A 20,548-nucleotide genomic window follows, 5' to 3' on the forward strand; every position below is an offset into this window, starting at 1 on the left:
TGTGAGTATTAAACTAAGTTCTATTTCATGTCTTATTGCACTTAAACTGTCAAATACACACAGGTTTATGTTAAAAACACACATAAGTTACAAAAACGCAGTCGGTTATGTCTGTAAAGGTAAACAGCTGGGAAATAAATGTTTATATTAGATCTGTATATTAAGTAACAGCAGCACTGTAGGTGGAAACATGAGGTTTATTATAATAATGAATCCCTTTCCTACATCACTAGGGGAGCGAAATCTGAGCAGCTCTTTTTTCACATGCTTGCAGAGATAGGCTTACCAAAACAAAGTTAGATGCACCAGGGACTTGGACATTTTCTTGATATGTCCCCTTTAATAAAATTTGCATGCTACAAATCAATCTTCTAGAGTCTCCAGAAAGGCAGAGATCTACCTTTTGTTCCGTAGCTCCATTCTTTCCCAATGTAAAGACTTGTTGTTTCCCTGTAAAGACAACAAGCTTTAGCACCATGGCAAGTGTTTTGTTCTTTAACACAGATGTAAGCCACAGAATTTTTGATGTGTCAGTACAGCTCCACGCTCCAAGGTCTGTTTCTCTCTGTTCAGGTCTCTTCTCCATGTATTTTCACATGACTCTGAGTTTTATAGGCCAAATGCTAGATGAGATGTCAATCTTATGGGTTTTGGCTATTGGCTACTCTCTGTGGTTCCCACGCAGACACTTTCCCTCTTATATTAAGGACAGGTAACAAATGCATATTTTTCATACCATGTATATGGTCTGTTTCAGTTTGATGGCATGAACTTGTCTTCCTCCTCTAAAACACTGTGTCTTCAGTTCTAAAAATAGGAGCAAATAAAGGATCCATCTACAGTCTTTAGTTTAACAGCAGTCCTGTTTAACTTGCAGGATGATATTCTGATCTCACTGTGGGAGAGATGATTGATTTCCACAGCTTTCTCTGTGGGGTCCAACCAGCCTTATATTAATATTTCAAATGGTTGAAAGATTCAAAAATTTATTTTAAATTGTAATAATATTTCACAATAATTACTTACTTTTGATTAAATAAATGCAGCATTGGTGAGCATTTTAATGGCTGTCAATGAAGAAGGATTCCTTTTCTAGATTGTCCCCAGTCTAAAGTTTGGTCTCTCTTCCTCTGTTTTGTTCTTTTTCAGGAGAATGTTCTCTCATATGGTCCTGATCACTGTTATAAGCACTCTGTCCTCTTTTGTCAAACCTACAGCCAATGCCTACGCTCTCAACTGCTTCGCCATCCATATCCTCTACTGTCTGTTTGTGGAATTAAGGAGGTAAAGGATGTATATTCGTCGCTTCAGGCTTTTTCATATGTTGTTTTAGTCACTTCTTATCCACTTTAAAGCTATTAATGCTACTATACATGATCCGTTTGTATTTAATTTTGCTGTTTTTCTTGTTTTCACTCTCATTCAATACTGAACTATTTCTCATCAGTTGCACAGATGAGAGAGTGCTGCGTCTGGCCTGGGCGTCCATTGGCCTGTGGGTTCTGGCTATCTCCTGCTGGATTAGTGATCGCTTTGGCTGCAGCTTCTGGCAGAAACTGGACTTCTGTTATCTGCACGGTATCTGGTGAGTGAGCCATGATATCCCACTGTACTGTATGCTGAGCACATTTGAACCCTGAAGCCTACAAAATAATTTGTGATGAGCAAAATTCTAAGACCTCTAAATTATCAGCATGATCCTTACTTTGCTGAAAAACTGTTGTACTCAATGTCCTATATGCCTTCTGTTGGCTGATTGATAGTTTATATGTTTTTAGCAATTAAAAGGCCTTTTAGTATAATTATATTTACCTATCTACTGTATCTATACACACACACACACACACACATATTTTTGGACCTCGGAAGAAAACGGAGGTTTTTTTTTTCCTTCGCTTATGTGAGCTCTATATTCTCTGTATCATACTAAATGAGTCATAAAAAACACATATGCAAACATGTTTAGATTTGTGTGTGTGGGTTTCATTTAAAGGTTCATTAAACAGTTAAATTGAACAACTTTTTTCTGACTATTATTTTATATGGATTGTTATTATTATATCAGATTTTACAGGGTTAAACCACATTGTTCAGACTTTTGGACTGTCATGCTTATCCAGATACTGTTTTTCCTCGGTTCAGGCACATTCTGATTGTGGTGGCCACCGCTTATGGTAGCACTTTGATCGCTTACCTGGACGCCAGTCTGGAGATCCCTTATTCCCTGCCTGACCTGCAGTACTGGCCACGGAATATATGGTCCATTGGGCTTCCTTACATTGTCCTCAAAGGCACCACAAAGACACGGAAGAGATGCTAGCAGGCACGACAAGATGAACAGAAACAAGATGAACAAACCAAATTAATTTTATAAAGTATTAAAGCTTAATTTAACACTGATTTAGGGCCAGCCTTTATATTTCCGAAATGGTGAATATATTTATATGGGCAGGAAGGAGCTGCTCCTAGATCAGTCTTCTGAGCCACTGTATGTTATGTGAACACTGAAGAGAAACTTGTTATATGAAACAAATGTTGTGCTGAAATTGTTGCAGTTTCTGGAACTTTCTCCACATTTCTCACAGAACCTGAAACTGAAGTGTGTGTCTGTTGTTATGTAAAAATTAATATTTGCACTGTTGTGACAAGATTGAATGTGTGTACAAAGCTAGAATTCTCCATTTTACTTGATTTACTTAATACCAATCTGAGGCTTTTTATGACAATTGACTGAAAATTGTCATAAGCAACTACTCGATTCAGGGTTGAAACCTGAACATGTAAATGTAAAAATGTTAGATTAATAGTCTGTTCAAAGGAAGAAAATCATGCTGCTTGTTCGATGTGAAATGTCACTTTCTGAAATGATTTTCTCACATCAAATGGTGCAAACCATTAATGGTGTTATAACTTCTAAGCTTCACCACAGTGTATGGAATTATGTTTATTGATAATGGTGTACTGTTAATGATGATTTGTGGTTATTTTTATATAAATTATGATTGCTGGGACATTCATTTGGTGTTATTTAAGGGTTTGAAATGTTGCCATTAAAAATTATTTATATATATATATATATATATATATATATATATAAAAACACACCGTGAGATACACACCAAAATAAAAGTAAAAAACTATAAAAAGATTAATGTTTATGTAGAAAACAAAGAAAACTGGTTCAACTCCAGGTTATTGAAACAGCTTCAAGTGTACATACTAGGTGTAGTGCATGCAGTTGAGCTGCTTTCATTTGATATATGACATTTGACAAGTGGTTAGACTTATGATTTAAACCAATAATAATAATAATTGTAGTTCTCGTGGTATATTAGTGTAAACGATGTTCACTTAATGTAACTACTTTAGGATAGACTACAAAAAAGCCTTTCTTGACAATAATTTGACCTATTGTTTTCTTTCTCAAGAAAGGTTTACTATAACTTTTTTGTGAATTATGTCCTCCAAACTAAAATTCTAATATCATGACATTTAAATTTAGTGTATTTTATCATTGTTTTAATCTGTATATTTCGCTAAAAAGCCTATAATAGGCTATTCAAAAACAGACTCCATTGTGACAACTTACCCCATATAGTGTGACAACATGCCCCGTTATTGGTTTAACATGTGTTAAGTCATCTCTATTTTCCCTTAGTAATAACAGTGGGAATGTGAATAGGCTAACTTTATTGTAGCCAAGACATTATCAGTACCTTTACAGAAATAAAAGCTCTATATACTGTAGTTAAAAAGTGTGACAACCAACCCCAGTCTGCCATGCATTAAGTTAGACCCTTTTAATATCAATTAAAATCATTCACTATATATTAATTATTTATTGTAATCTAATCCCACTAATTAAACAGAAAACAGAAGCATGCCCTCAACCAACCAATCACAGCACAGCTGTGTGCAACATGCTTTGTTTTCAAATACGAAATTGAATATGATTCAGATAAAAAAATAACAATCCTAAGTAGCGCTACTAGACTGCAAAAACAAAAACATCCTATAGGTTCGTCTAATATCTAATTATTACCTACCAGTACAGGCAGCCCGTGGGAAGTCCCGCCCACCGCATTACGCGATTGGCTGGCCGGCGTAAAGCGCATCATAGGCGGCATCTGATTGGCCACAAGCTTTCTGTTTTGGGCGCATGCCAGCGGACCGGAGAGGGGAGGGGAACCGTCCAGTTTCCGGTTTGGGGCTGGAATTGACACACAATGAGGAGTCGGGAGCAGCCGCTCAAAAGCCTTCTGTAAATTAACAGGACCTTCATCAGGCCGGCGAACTATGGAGAATCAGGTAGAGTATGAAACGCTTTTGCTGTTGCAACTTTTGTAAGCGCGCGCTTAGAGAAATCCACCATTGCAACTGAATGTGGACACTTAGGGCTCGTGAAACCAGCGGATCGGACCCATATAAATCCCCTCCCTCCTCTCAGCTATCTGACTCGAGCTGGCCACGCATATTAAAGCTACATCGGTATTTGGCGACATCAGCTCAGCCTAAAGGGCTGGATGCGTGCGCCAGCTTTTGCTGTAGGCAAGTCGTGCGTGCACCAGCAGAAACACAAAGGAGAGTGTTTTTGTCCTGTGATTCTCTGGCCCGGGAGTCACTACAGTCTGCGGCTTTTATTAGAGGAAATGAGGAACATGCATTTTCATGCACTAGTGTTCCTGACAGAGCATGCAGACTGAAGGCTGAGGGCATTGCACTGGTCTGCTCTGAGGGTGTGGGGTTCCTGATGGGCTCCTGAAGCGGGAATCTGTCTTCTTCCAAGGCTAATTAATTGCCCTTTTATGCAATATGATTTATGAGCAACAGTAGTGATCAAATGCTGTAGATGCATACCTTGTGTCTGTGGTCTGCAGTAGGTTAATTGCATTTGCTGCTACTGAATAAATAGTTTTATTAGTAAACCTTTATTATTATAAAAATCATTTTTATTGTTATTATGACGGAATGTTTCTCATTGCAAAAATATCCCTAAATTAGGAATTTTTTGTCCACTACTGTTATTTGCGATACTGTGAAAATGATTAAACAATATTATGGGACCATTTCCAAATTTAATCTACATGGTATCAACCTATTACTATAGCTGCCACAGTTACAAAGTTTAAAATATACATAAAATATGGAGTCTTTCTTCATAAAACTTGGTGTTTAGCGGTTTTAATGCAACAGCAATAAAATTGCAGTGTTATTTTGACATGAAATATGGCTGCCAATGTGCATGTATTTTATCACGTTTACTGTTTTGTTTGTCTTAACATTTATAAAACGAACTAGCCCAATGTTAAAAAAAAAAGTTTTTACTGCTTAATTTTAATGAGCTGTTTATCTAACTATTGCTTCCATTACCTATTCCTGTTGTATTGTTTTGTCCTTTTAACTTGCTCGATCCAGCTTTAGACTAGTAATTTAGCAAGATAGTTATGCATGACAGCAAATCTAAAAAATAACATTTAAAATAAATATATATATTTTTTATTATAAACCTTTTTATTTAATGTGATTTTAGAAAGGGAAGTTGTAAAATTCTGTTTTATCCTTCCACTTCTCAAGTAGTGAAAGATTTTATAGCAATTTAGTTGATGTGCTCGTTTCATTCATTCATGTTTTCCAAGCTGGATCTTTGACAACAGCATTGCAGCAGCTCTTCAGAGACTTGTTGTTTTGTCGTTTCCCTGTTGGCTTCCACGTGACCTGCTTGTATTTTTACCGTGCTTGACTGATAATCTGATTCATAGAAGTGACCTGAGAGAAATCCAGTCTGCCACTTTTGAGTTTTCTAACAAAACGTGATGTGACCCGAGTGTGTCTTGTGAGACCAGGAGCCAGTAGTGTTTGCCTGTCCTTCGGTTTAATCTACTCCTTTTCAAAAAGGCCTTTTGATCTTTTTACCCCCCTTCACCGGGATTAACGTGGTCATGTGTTGAACCTCTTATTGTGCACGTCTCCTGTCTGTCCCATGTCGTCTTCATATTCGGGTGGTCATGTTCCTCTCAGACGGAGTGGAACAGCTTTATGTCTGTAGCGCTTGTAATAGTTACCTCAAGGCAAGCTGCTGTTGCTGTGACAAATTACAAATGGCAAATTCTGGAAAAAGAGTGGATTAAAACTGCTGTTCTCGCTGTTGAGGGTAGCCAGATTTGTCTCACTGTCTGTCTATATGTGGCTTGGCTGGGACTTGTGGGTGAGTGAATGAAAGATGGACTCAGGGGTTATTCTGATGCCTGGCAGCGTCAGGGTCTGGCTGGCAGGTTTGGCATTAGAGAAGTGGAAGTGTCGGCCAACGCAGCGAATTAAAGTGTATTATGGTGACTGGATGGCCAGCCAATAAGATTTTCCTTCCACTCGTTCTTCTGCTTACAGTCTTTCAGAAAAGTAAAAAAAAAAAAGCACATCTCAGTCTTGTTCTTTATTCTGCTTCTTCAATCTCCACTAGTTTAGGGACCCGAGTCAACAGCAGCTGAGCATCTCTGGGCACCTGAACCCAGTCTGGCCCGTCTCCACCCTGTGTGGGCAGTGTTCATTTTTCCTGGCTGCTTTTCAAGGAATTCCCTTGATGGCTTTTTCTGGCCATTTGGCAGAACCAGTCAATGATACAGATGATTAGCTTGAGCATGTGTATGAAAGGTATTCCTATTCAGATTTTGGTGACTAGAGGCCCTTTTTTAGTAACTCTTCTCTTAGGGCTGCACGATTAATCGAATGTGATTTATTGTCTCCTTTATTGTCATGCGCATTTAGTCAGTAAAGCTGGTTCTGTGATTAGCAGTAAATCTCCATCACCTGCTTTTATTTACTACACAGATCCGTAGTTCTCTGACAAGCTATGCAAAATCACATTCATAATCGCAGACGATATAATCGCAGGATTATGAAATCGACTGAATCGTTTGCGGTAATGACAGCTGTTTGCGTATTTTCTCAGTGAACTACGGCTCTGTGTAGTAAATGCTGCTCCATCTGAGAGCATGTTAAAATACCACATTTAATGAGATGTTTTTACTCCAAACTCGCTTCATAATGTCAGTCGAGTGTTTGAAATAAATCCTTCTGTGAGATGATGTGGCTTCTTAAACCGAATAATTAAGGCACATATTTCATTGTATTCTAAGCAGTGATAAAGGCTAAGTTGATTAACATTTCATTATAGATATTAGGGGTGGCACGGTTCGCTGAAAAAAAAAATACCGTTTGGTTCACCACACATGGTTCGGCACGCACTGGGACTGCAGTTCAACTTAAATCTGACAAAGCATCTAATATCATCTGTTATATAGTTTGCTATAAATAGCACGTAAAAAAACAGGGTTCAGCTAATAAATGTTTCTGTTGATGCATGCACATTCTGGCTTCCCAGACATTACAACAACAGCGATGAGAGGAAAAAAAAAAACCCTGGAAAAATCATTCGCTCTTGTTCAACGCGAATGCTGTATATGAGCAGTCATTTATTCCGTCATCACCTGGGTGCTGATAGCGCCCGCACACAGATGAACTCTGAACAGCACATGTTAATATGTGTTTAAACTAAACTCATTTAAGCTTTGTCAATTGAAACATTTAAGAGCCAGAGGACGCGAGCTCGTGCGGCACAGTAAGAAGATTTGTGTGTGCGCTCATCTGAAGCGCGCAAACCTGCGCCTCAACGCGCGCAAATATAAGCTCTCTCTGAAGTATTGTTTAAATGGACAAATTCACACAAAAATCATGTCAAGATGCCCGTTTTGGTAAGTATCCTACAGCGGACACAGCTGGCTGGACGTAGGCCTGCTGTATCAGTGCATTCTCTTAAAGTGACAGTCTTTATATTAATCGATCAGCAACAACAAGGAAATTACTCACTGCTCCTGATTAAAAAAGCTTTTGTAACTTTAATAAAGAATAATCTTTAATTTATATAGTCAAATATGCGATGCTGTTTTACATTTGATTACTTTATTCAGTTTCTGTACCTAAAAACTTATTCTAGACCTCCCTAAAAAAAATAATACAGAAAATCACTTTTTATTGTCTGTATCTTTACTCTATTGTATTTATTTGTGCTGTTGCTGTTTTTTTTTTAAAGTATAGTTTTTTCCATAAACAGCACAATAACGAACTGTACCGAAACCGTGACTCTAAAACCGTGAAACAAACCGAACCGTGAAAAAGTTGAACCGTGTCACCCCTAATAGATATACTTTATTATGAAAATTATAATAAGAAGAACATATATTGCTTTAGGTGTGTTTATTAGTCACATTGAATCAATGAAAGCAGTTAAATCTTCTGTTTATTCAGCTGCAGCAATAGGGATTTCCTGGATTTCATCTTCGGGGCATATTTGGATTTTCAGCGCGAGAGCGCCCTCTGGCTTTTGGATGGAGATTTACTGCTGATCATGATCATGGTTCACTGAAAGATACACATTGACAATCGCTGCTTCTGCCTAATCGTGATTTAATTTTGAATAATTGTGCAGCCCTATCTTCTCCGCTACATCAATAACAGTTTTCAGCTATATGAATTCACTCAATTAACTGACTTTTCTTCTTACAAAGAAAAGAGCCTACAGCTTGATGATTTACCAACGTGATCTAATCCTCAAGGTCATTTTATTACTAAAAAGCTACGTTACATAGAAATAATTAGCAATACATATTTTAAAGTAAAAACATACAGTATATAAAATGATTATAAATATTTATATAATTTTTTTTTCTTTTCGTTTTTCTTTTTTTTAACCATTACCATAGTGTAATAAATAAATAGATTAAAAAAAATCTAATAATATTCTTACATTCACAAAGGCAGTTTTTCTAAAATGAAAAAACAGTAATAACATTGACATAATATTAAAATTTTAAACTGGTTTCTATTTTATTATATGCAATTTGTAATTGCATATGTAATTTAAAGTACTTTGTTCCTGTGATGGCAAAGCTGAATTTTCAGCAGACATTACTCTAGTCTTCAATGTCACGTTTATTCAGCGATCTTTCAAATATAAAAATACCTCATGCTCAAAACACATTTTTGTTATCACTTACTGCGATTAATAACTGTGAACAGCTACTTAATATTTTTAGGATTTCAGGATTCTTTGAGTAAAAAGTTCAAAGCATTTTTAAACAGAAATCTTTTGTAACATTTTATAACAAACCCATAATTTTTCTGAAAATCTTATATATGTAATAAATTAGTATTTTTGAAAATCCTACTTTACACGGAATGCTTGTAGTAGTCTGTGATCATGAATTACAGTGATGGAAAGTGTCCGCTGGTCTCCTCTCCTGAACTTCAGCTCTCCTTAGTCCAATCGAAGCGTTTGATTAAGATGTGTTTCTCTGTTTGCAGTGCACGGTTCAGGTAAAGCTTGAGCTGGGTCACAGGGCCCAGCTGAGGAAGAAGGTGACGTCAGAGGGCTTCACCCATGACTGGATGGTGTTTGTGCGAGGCCCTGAGAACAGCGACATTCAGCACTTTGTAGATAAAGTCGTCTTCCGGCTGCACGAGAGCTTTCCTAAACCCAAGAGGGGTAAATTTCACACCTTCACAATTGAGAAATTGCACCACTGACAGTTCAGTCTTCAAAAAGCAGCATGTGTGAGATCAACACGGCATGTTGCATATCATAAAGAGCAGCTTGCTTCTTTCTTTTAATATTTATAGTTAGGGTTGGCTCACTATCAAAGTTTTTGGCTTGGTAGCACACTAGCTTTTAGTACTTTGGCGTCGATACCCAATCAATACTTTAGGCTACAGATAAAAAGCCTCAATTGACTGGTGAAATGAAACTACTGTCAGCAGATTAAACATCAACCCATTTCACTTGTCTCGAATTAACAGTGCTAGTCTTAGATCGAAGTTCGCATTTTATATTCACATTCCTTAATGATGACATGGATGGAGGGATATTTTTAATATGTGCAATATGTTTTATATTATTTTGTGGGCAATATACAATCCGTTCTTTCACACTGTGTTTCAGTGAATCAGTTCAAAACACTGATTCCAAGATTTGTTTGCAAAATCTATTTATAGTTTGTGAATATCAATAGGGTCATGCAGAAATGACCATAAATATTCATGAACCGTGTCTTCACCATAGTCAGATTCTCGAATTGGCAGCTGATCAGTGCATGCTTAACAGCATGTGCCTTTCAACCAATCAGTTAGGCCTACTGAGTAAACATAATTAATATTCATGAGCAAGGCCTTCATTTTCTTGTTTGTAAATGAAAGCTGTAATGAAAATGTGAAACCACTCTTATTAATAACATTATGAAACATTAAATAATACTTAATGATCTATATATGAATACATACTGTTCGAAAGTTCAGGGGTGAGTAAGATTTTGTTGGAAAGAAAAGATTGCTTTTATTCAACATCGAATTGATCAAAAGTGACGGTAAAGACATTTGTAATGTTACAAAAGATTTCTATTTTAAATAAACACTCTTCTTTTTGAACTTTCTATTTATCAAAGAATCGTTTGTTTCACAAAAATTTTAAGCAGCAACTTTTTTTCAACACTGATAGTAATAAGAAATGTTTCTTGAATACCAAATCAGCATATTAAGATGATTTCTGAAGGATCACGGTCCGCTGAAAATTGACCATCGCAGAAAGAAATTGCATTTTAAAATATATTAAAATAGAAAACATTAATTTAAAATATTTCACAATATTGCTGTTTACGGTTTATTTATTTTTTTTATCAAATGAATGCATCTTGGGTGAGAAAAAGAGCCTTCTTTCAATAACATGAAACATCTTACCAATCCCAAACTTTTGGATTAGTGTATACAAGTATAAATGATTACATTCAAATATTTTTGCATTTTATTGTTGCATGCCAACATTTTTTGTGAAATAATTAATCTTATTTTATTTGCAGTGTGTAAGGAGCCACCATACAAGGTTGAGGAGTCGGGATACGCTGGTTTTCTGATGCCCATAGAGGTCTACTTCAAAAACAAGGTGAGGTCTCCAAGTCTGTTCCTGCAGCTCTTCTGTCCTCTGTTCTCTCTTGTTCTGTAGTAGTTTCAATTTTTCACATTTTCATTCGCCTTCACAGCCCCCCCCCACCCCACTATTTTTTTTCTCTGTGACTCATCTGAGTATCGGCTTCTCTTCCTCTGTGTTGTCATCCGTGAACCTCCCCCCATTGACTTTAAACGGGCAATGAGAGTACAGTATGCAGAGGAGAATGATTTGCATTGTGATCAGATTAGTATAATGCGAAACCATTACGTTCTCTTTTTCAAACTCACCCACTGACTCACAGGCTTGTGATATGTATCTGTCATTTCTTGTCTGAAAAACATCTCCAACCTTCAGTGAGTTTTGTTTTCCCGAATTGTTTTCAGTATATCACAGATTTCAGCATTCTGAGAGACCGAGATAAAAAGATAGAGGTGGAGAATGTGCATCTGGGGGTTTTATTTGAAAATCTGATCTTTGGGGATGTTTTGCTGTGCTGCCCATGAAAGTAGTCCTAGAATCACTGCAGATGCTGCTCTGTTGACTCACTTTAATGCTTGTCTTAGTAATATGAGATGATTTAATGAAATCACTTAATAATGTTATTTTAATACAGGAGGAGCCAAAGAAGGTGTGCTTCAATTATGATCTCTTTCTTAACCTGGAGGGAAACCCACCTGTCAATCACCTGCGCTGTGAGAAACTAACCTTTAATAACCCCACTCGAGACTTCCGCCGCAAGCTGGTCAAGGCTGGAGGGGTGAGTGCTGCATTATGGGAAATTGAGTTGTTTGTTGCTTAGTTAATTCAGGAATATTGTAAAATTTTGGTGAATGTGCTCTTGTCTTTCATTCATTCTGTACATATCAGATCATGGTGGTCCCAGAGGGGGCAGAGGTGGTCCCGAGACCCAGCCCAGATTACCCCATGCTTCCAACCATCCCTCTCTCTGCTTTTTCTGACCCTAAGAAGAGCAAGACCTCACAAGGATCAAAGGTCTGAAAAATCATTTTGAAATGTGCCATATGACATGCTGAATGACTGTGCTGTTTCCTTTCCTTTTTATACACTGGGGCCCACAAATCTGAGATCACATAGAAAATCTGTATTTATTTTTCATTTAAACCTGTGATTTTTTTTTTTATCTGAGAAAACAAACTTATGATTTAAAATAAAGAAGATATAATTCAGGGTCAGTATTTTTTGTTCTTTTTTGGAAATAAATGAATACTTCTGTTTAGCAAGGAAGAATTAATTTGATCAAAAGTGAGAGCAAAGACTTTTATAATGTTTCAAAAAAATTCAAATATTGTTCCTTTAACTTTCTATTCATCAATGAATCCTAAAAAAAATTGTGTGCATTTTGACAAAATATTAACAAAATTGTTTTTAACATTGATAACAATATGAAATTATGATTATGTGAAATTGAAGGCTATAGTAATGGCTGCTGAAAATGTAGCTTTGCCATCACAGGAATATATTTTCAAATCTATTAAAAAAGGTTTTTATTGTAACAATATTTCAGATTATTAGTGTTTTTTTTTTTTTTTTTTTTTTTTTCAAACAAATTAATGGAGCCTTGGTGAGTATAAGAGACTTCTTCAATAACATGGAAAGATACTACTACAGGGCTATTCAAATCTTTCCCTGGAGGGCCAGTGAACTGCAGAATTTAGCTCCAACCCTGATCAAACACACCTGAGCCTGTTAATCAATGTCTTTGTGATCATTAGAAAATCACAGGTAGGTGGGTTTGATCAGGGTTGGAGTTAAACTCTGCAGTTCACTGGCCCTCCAGGGCAAGATTTGAATAGCCCTGTCCTACTAACCCCAAACTTCTTTCACTCAAATCATGTTATTCTGAAAAATCATTTGTAATAAAAAATGAATATCTGATAACAGATTTAGATAAAAGATAGATATTAAGGGATCACAGCTTCATCGATTCTCCCTTTTGTTGCCTTCTAAGCAGCAGATTAGATCGTTTCAGTAAGAATTAAGAGTCCATTATATAGGACATGTGTCATCTCTCTATTAAATGACCTTTGCTTTATCGTATCTGAGCGGTGGTGCTTTGTCTGGGTCACTCTGCGGCATCTTTCATGAGTGCAGTAAAGAGGGTCAGTCGCTCGCTGCTGATTTACTGTGATCATCCAGAGCTGGACATCTTCCAGCATCCCCATTATCCTTAACAGTCCTAATCTCAGTGCAGCCTCATTAATACAGCAGATGACCTTTGCGTCAAGGTCACATGCGAGTTATATGATCACAGTTAAGACATGCTTTAATGGTCTTTTGTGATTTCTTTTATTATTCGAGGTGTCAAACTCTATGCTTAATCCTAATAGGGGATCTGTTGTGGGGTTGTATTTGACAATGTGAACCATTGTAAATGGTGACAGACGATAACAATATGGTACTGAATGATTATTTTTTTAAAATTGGGGTTATTTAAAATGACTATTTGGATTATTATTATGCATTTCCATACTTCCATGTCCGAAATGTATCATGACCTAAAAAATTGTTATTTTGTATTATAATTTTTTGTAAGTGTGCACTACCATTGAAAAGTTTGAGATTGGTAAGATTTTTAAAAATATTTTTAAAAGACGTTTCTGAAGCTTACCAAGGCTGCATTTATTTACTCAACACTACAGTAAAACAGTAATACTGTCAAATAATATTACAATTTAAAATAACTGTTTATTATATGATTATTTTAAAATAATGAAATTTATTTTCAACAGCCTTTAGTGTCACATGATCGTTCAAAAAATCATTCTAATATGCTGATTTGGTGCTCAAAAACATTTCTTATTATTATCAATGTTAAAAAGAACTGCCTAATATTGTTCTGCTTGATACGTTTCAGGATTTGAATAGAAAGTTAAAAAGAACAGCATTTTTTAAAAATTGAAATATATTTTAAATCAACAACTGTAAATATCTTTTGTCACATTTGATCACTTGTGACAAAAATCCTTGCTAAATAGAGGTATTGATTTCTTTATAAACATATAAATGAAACCACATTTTTTAACTGAATTGTATTTTTATTTATTTTTTTGAAATAATGATGCAGCTGAGTGATTAGGAATGCAGTACTTTATCTGTAGTTTTGCTGCAATTATTTTATGGATAACTGACAAATTCCTGTTTAACTTGGTGGATAGAGATTATATTTTTAATTGTTAACACTGTTTCTTTTCTGTAGGAGCCTAGTAAAGAAGGAAGCAAAGTGTCCAAATCCCACAAAATGGCCAAGGAGCATCGAGAGCGGCCTCGAAAAGACTCTGAGAGCAAGGCCACATCCAAAGGAGATGTTGAACGGGACGGCAGCAGCAAAAGTAGCCGTGACCCTTCCTCATCTTCATCTTCATCAACCAAGAAAACCGAGATCAAAACGAAAGATGAGAATAAAGTTCTGCCCAAAGCTGCTTTCAAGGAGCCGAAACTCATGTCGAAGGAGTCCAAAATGGAAGGCATGTCTCCTAAAGGAGGGGGAGTGGGGTCAGCAGGTGGTGGAGGGGGAGGGGGAGCGGCCGATGGAAAAGCACCCAGCAAACGACCTTCGGAGTCACCCAAACCTAGTGTCAAGAAGCCAAAGAAGGGGGTTTCAGAGGGGTCAAAAGTCTCCAGCAGTGGGGGGTTCACCGGCACCTCCCCCCGAACCGCGTCTTCCTCCACGGCCTCCTCGGGATATGTGGATAAGAAGGCCTCTAAAGAGAAGGGCCGCTGGGCCAAGGGCAAGTCAGAGGGCCAAGAGGTCAAGGAGTCCAAGAAACCTCCGGAATCCGATGACTCCAATTCAGATGAGGAGGCCTCGTCTAAGTCTGAGGTTAGAATCAAGAGATAAGATTTGTTTACAAGGATTTTAAACCACTTTTTTATTTTATTTATTTTATTTTTTTATAAATAAGTTAGAAGTTGGAAAAAAAAATATGTAAACTTTTTTTTTTTATCACAGTGAGTGTGGATTTGGTAAATATTTTAAAAGTGTTTGAATATATATTTATTTATTTATTTTTTCTCTTTTTTATTTTTTGATATAAAAGTTGTTTATTCATTTTATTTTAAATAAGTTAGGGTTTTCAGCCTTTTTATAAAAGTGTTAAATTTGATTTGTGATTTATTTCACAGTATTTATTTATTTAAAATAAAGAAGTCAGGGCTTTTTTTTTACTTTATAATTTTAAATATATTAATTAATAAATACATCTGCAAATTAAAACAAACTAATTTGTAGAAAAATCTATGAATGAACTTGAACAATATGTTAAAAAGTTTAACAACTCGGGACCTAAAGCTAACGTCAGTGTTAAACAAAATCTTTATTTTGTGTCCTGTCCACTCCATCCCACAGCAGTCAGCACCTTCCAGCCCGTCTAATTCCAGCTCCAGCTCCGCATCCAGCTCCGACTCAGACTTTGAGCCACAGCAGAAACAAGGCCAAGGTAGGACCTGCTCTTTTACAGCAGGGAGTGTCCAGATAAGAAGCAGTCAGATCCAGAAATAGATTTCCCTACTACACTTTAACTCAAGGTTAACAGTCTGCTGCTTTGATCGATTACCGTGGGTTAAGGACGTGTCAGATCAAGGCACTTCCTTATAATGAGTGTTTTTTTTAAAGGTGATTTGTGTAATATGTCATTGTCGATGTTACAAATCCTTGTTCTTTTCTCATTTATTTTGTAACATCTAGTTTAACACAGAACATAGGCTTAACTAATAAAATGAGTTTTGTTTGTCTAACCAATGGCGGGTGGGAGGAGTTTTAAGGAAGTCTGTTTGAAAACAGTAATTATTTTTCCAATTCAATGTGGTCGAGCTAGTGGCACAGAAATTACATACTTCACCTTTTAAAGTGGAATCTTGAAAATTCAATCAAACCACCATAAATGTTGCCGAAGCTCATTGTGGATTTTGGTCCGTAGGCCCGCTGCGCTCTATGGTGGCGGACCTCAAGTCGGAGGAGTCCGATGATGATGATGATAGCAGCTCAGACGAAGAGACGCCAGTCAAGAACAACCTGCCCAGTCGAGACTCCAGGTCATTCTTCCTCTTTCCTGTCAATGTCTGTTTAAGCAGGTCTTTCAAATGCTTTAAGTCCCTGTAATCAATGTTAGCAGAGGCGGAGAACGGATTTGTTTGCTCAGAGTAAACACTTGACTTCATGCGCCTCTCACTCAAGTGTTGCTGAGCTGCTTTGAAAGACTTATTTTTGTGAGGCTAGAAGTGTGAGATAAATGGTAGAATGGGATTTTCTTTCAGTGTTTATTTATTTTAACTATTCTTTAAAACGAAATGTATTCGTTCAGATTTTATGGCGCTTATCCAGAAAAGAAAAGAAAAAAAATTTCATTTATACTTTTTTTGTGAATTGTTGTTCTTCTTTTGACCTGTGTGTGTGTGTGTGTGTGTGTGTGTGTGTGTGTGTGTATATATATATATTATGTATGTATGTGTGTATGTGTATGTGTATGTGTATGTGTTTTTAATATAATGAACGGTCTGGTGAAAAGACTCATGCACTATATTCCATGTCTTCTGTCTTCCGTTAAAGATTTGTTTAAAATGTAAATCTTTCATTGAAAATCTTGACATCACATAACTCGCCTAGCTTTAAATCTAAAAAGTAGTCTAATCCGATTAGTAAATTAATCAATAATCATTATTTTGCGTCAGATCTTTTCAATGGATCTGTTGATCCAGTTCGCAAAACTGGTCTAAATGATTCGTTTAGAAATCTGACAGATGCAGTTCTCAAGTTCAAGCTGAGCAATTCACAGGTCCATTTGTAGCTGTGAACAGCTCACTGGAGGATCCTCAGTAAATAACAACTGAAATTTAAGCCTGTTCCTCACACAAGTCTATTGTATGCCTTCAGAACAAGCTTCATGTGTTTTTCAAAGCTTGAAAGCTCCACTCCCCCTTCATTGCATTGAAAAGAGTGACTGGAACACAATTAAAAACTATTCTTTCAGGAAAAGTAAATCATTTTCTCACAGAGTTGAACTGTTTGATGTTCTCCCTTCACAGACTGAGCTTAGACAGCGAGAGTGACTGCAGTGACGGCCCGCAACGTCCCAGTCGAGACCCACCACCTCAGCCACAGAAACACAGCACCACCAACAACAAGGTGAAGTGATACTCAGGACTGTGGCGGCGTCTTGTTAATCCCTGACAGTCATCCAGTTGATGTGTTTATTCATTCAGTCATGCCGATCGCTCAGTTTGGAGCACACACTGTTTTGTTGACTGTCAGATTATGGACGATTCGCATTAGTTCTTGGATTATGCTGCGCCCAGTGTTGAAATGAGGTGGCGACACACAGCTTTTGATCCAGTGACTGTGGAATGCTGCTTAACTGGGTGCTGCCAGTCAGATCACTGGGATTCGGAGCAGCGCTCCAGGCACTGGTGCACTCTTACTGGAAAAACACTGCAATAGATCAATGTCTTGATTACTCAATCTCTGTTTCAGTCCATCCATATGATTTTTTTTCTTGTTCCTTTCCTCTATGTTTCCTTTTGTCTTTCTGTCATAAAGGTGTCAGGCAGAAAGAGTCCAGACCCTTGTTTACGACAAGAAAAGGTCCTGAAGAAGGGATACGACAAGGTAGGAAGGGTAAATGAAATTTTTTTTCTCATTCCCATAAGTTACTTCTATTTGATCAAGTCGACCCAGCTTCTAAAAGATTCTAATAGTAGTTTGTAAAACTGCTCTTTCCAACTAACTTAAGTATATATGGGTGCCTTTTTAAAAACTGTTAGTGCTAATACGAGCTTGTATGTGTTTATATGTCTTTTCAGAGTAAAAACTGACCTTCTGATCATCTTCTCTTATTTTCAGGCGTACACTGAAGAGCTGGTAGACCTTCATCGCAGGCTGATGGCGTTAAGAGAGCGTAACGTTCTACAGCAGGTGGGTGTTTGCGTGTGAATTAAAATAGCTTGCGTTTGTGTACAAGCTTTGAACAGATACCACTGAGCCGTTTCCTGTCTCCAGATCGTGAACCTCATCGAGGAGACCGGCCACTTTAATGTCACCAACACAACTTTTGACTTTGACCTTTTCTCATTGGATGAGTCAACTGTCCGTAAACTACAGAGCTACCTGGAAGCCACCGCCACATGACAGGAAGTCCATCGAGACTGGGGGGAGGGGAGGGGAGGAGGGCTGCCCTATGTCACTTCTTTTGTCCTGAGAGAGGGCTGCAAAAGGTGAAAATGTGTTCACAGGAAATGAAGACAGTGGGAAATCTTGAAAAGGAGTGAAACGTACAGTATTTTGAGGAGGAAGTGCAGCTATGTTCCAACACTTCAACACTTCTTCTCTCCTCCTCAGTATCCTGTTGGACAGAAAGTTCTCTTCTTAATGGGGCCAGAATTGCTTGAAGCTCATATTCAAAATAACCGGAAAGAAAAAAAAATGTCTCCCTGTAGCCATACGCACTGATGCATCAAGGGTTGCAACCTTTTATATTTTATTTTTGTACCAATGTTTTTCAAGGTATTTTTGATTGTGGTCGGAAAAGGAAGCCCCGCACGCCGTGAATGTATCGCCTTTCTATCCTCTAGGGCTAGTCTTAGTGCCTTTTTCACACCATCTCATTTGTGCTCTTAGGAATTACAGCAGTGTTATCTTTCACTCCGACTTTAGTCAATCCTTCTCTATATGTGGGATCCCTGGATATCTTCCCAGGGAGATTCCTATTTATATGCCAATATGCATCAATCCTCATTTATGTGTTCGCCAAACGGGCCTTAGAACTTAAATGTCGTGCATTGCTAGTGCAGCTTGTGAAAAGTATTTGAAACTCTGTGTTGATCTGTGTTTTTTGTCATCATTTATGGTTTATTCATGAGACTAAGCGGGAGAGACTAAAGGAAAGGACGAGACGAGCTGTTTTCCTCTCATGTGACCCCTGAAACAGCAGTCTGTAGATTCACTGTGCTTCTGACTCTGACTCTCTCAGAGCGACTATATCTCGACTTCACTGATTTCACCCCTGTGGTCATTGTTATGCTAATAGCTTTAAGAGGCTCCGTGGCCTGAGCTGCAGACCACATGCCCTTAACTTCACCCTGCGAGAGTCTGGGAGTGTTGTTTGCACAGGTTTTGAATCTCCAACTGATTGGTCTGAATCTTAGCGAACAAAAACGTTTATATCTTCATACTGATTTAGCATATTTGTGAGGGTTTTCAGCAAGAGAATGATTTAGTTTCATGTGTGTGAACTTTAAACTCCCAGTACTTGGTGTGTGAACTTTAACCTTTGACCGGATACTAGTTCAGGTCACCCTGTCATAAAGGGGTGGGGCAAGAGGCAAAAGGGGGTGGAGTTTCGGTGAACTTGAGTGGCAGCTCTGAAAAAATAAACACCCTGTTATTGTTTTTTTTTTTTTACTTTATTTGAGGGGGTTATTTTTTATTTATGTACCTCTGCACTTTTGGCTTTGTTGACTCAAGTACTTGTCTAAATTGTATTTTTAATAATTTTATACAATATTTACATGCAATATGATATTAATTTGTCGATTTCTGTGTCAAGAAATGCCAGTTTTTAAAGAATTTTAGTTATTTTCTTCTTTTGTTTTTCTCTCTCTCTCTGTATCAGTACATTATATCTTCATAGACTGTAAACATGACCATCAGAACTTGAAAATGTTACTTCAGGCCAATTTATGAGTTCATGGCAGGGTGTATTTGTATAGCAGAGCTGAATTTCTACAAGTTGGCGTCTAGCATCTTTTTTGTTGTAGCCTCATTATTATCCACTACAAGGGGAGAACTGCAGATTTGAGAAACGAACAAGTATTTGTTAATGTATTTGATTTAAACCATGCTGAAAAGCTGGTTTGCTTGTCATAGAGTGGTTTTGGCCACTTGTCACTCGGTTAAACCAGCTAAGACCAGGTGGTTGAAGGTTTTTTTTTTCAGCAAGAAAGTGGAGAACCTCTGTTTTGTACATGGGATGCAGCAAAGTAACACTAATGGAGGGGCAAATATTTTAATCATATTACATAGATACACATGTATAGTAGACAGCGGGAGCCTTTTCTACAGGAGTCTGAGGAAACATTAATCAACGGTTAATACTGCATCATTTTCACATACTTCGCTTGCAGGTTCAGAGAGCTGTCTTTTGTCAGTCAGTGGTGTTTTTATTTGTGTTTGTGACCGCTGAGGAACTTCCTGTAATTATCCGTGGGGTTTGGGGAGGTCTGGGTTTATTACATATGTTCTGATAACGCGGTAGAAAACCTTCCGTGATCTGAACAGAAGAGTAAACTTTGGTATGACGTGTTAAACTTGGGACACAATGCCACCATGTGGTCATTTGATGCAAGTTGTAATAAGGGCAAAAGATGTTACTTTTTATGTTTTTATTGCAAAATCATATTATGAATAAAGTCATTTGAGTTCTGTTCACAGCGGCTTTTATTACTAGTTTCATTTTTAGGGTCCATCTTAGCTGCTTAACCATTTTTAGAAGTCTCAGTTTGAGCATTGTTTTACAGGTAAATTTATTGCGTTTTATTTGATGAATA

At 37.3% G+C, this 20,548-nt stretch overlaps 2 protein-coding genes across 5 annotated transcripts; both read left to right on the top strand.

The window, feature by feature from the left end:
• Window positions 1–476: 476 nt before the first annotated feature.
• Window positions 477–3,068, top strand: LOC132115023 (alkaline ceramidase 1-like). Its single transcript, XM_059523443.1, has 5 exons — window positions 477–483; window positions 574–712; window positions 1,150–1,284; window positions 1,448–1,585; window positions 2,143–3,068. Exons 1-5 carry the CDS (start codon window positions 477–479, stop codon window positions 2,318–2,320), a joined length of 597 nt encoding a protein of 198 aa, XP_059379426.1. The 3' UTR covers window positions 2,321–3,068.
• A 1,080-nt stretch (window positions 3,069–4,148) lies between these two features.
• Window positions 4,149–20,427, top strand: LOC132114687 (protein ENL-like). 4 transcript variants are annotated; one of them, XM_059522949.1, is made up of 12 exons: window positions 4,149–4,308; window positions 9,358–9,538; window positions 10,902–10,984; window positions 11,604–11,747; window positions 11,858–11,983; window positions 14,208–14,831; window positions 15,357–15,447; window positions 15,928–16,042; window positions 17,033–17,132; window positions 17,544–17,621; window positions 17,847–17,918; window positions 18,003–20,427. In XM_059522949.1, the coding sequence occupies exons 1-12, from the start codon at window positions 4,297–4,299 to the stop codon at window positions 18,129–18,131; spliced, it is 1,755 nt and encodes a 584-aa protein (XP_059378932.1). In that variant the 5' UTR covers window positions 4,149–4,296; the 3' UTR covers window positions 18,132–20,427. The 4 variants fall into 4 exon arrangements, with proteins under 4 accessions (XP_059378932.1, XP_059378934.1, XP_059378933.1 ...); XM_059522951.1 differs by having other exon boundaries at window positions 17,544–17,612; XM_059522950.1 differs by having other exon boundaries at window positions 15,360–15,447.
• Window positions 20,428–20,548: the final 121 nt, after the last annotated feature.

Source organism: Carassius carassius, chromosome 34 (assembly GCF_963082965.1).
Source record: "Carassius carassius chromosome 34, fCarCar2.1, whole genome shotgun sequence".
Classification (NCBI taxonomy): domain Eukaryota; kingdom Metazoa; phylum Chordata; class Actinopteri; order Cypriniformes; family Cyprinidae; genus Carassius; species Carassius carassius.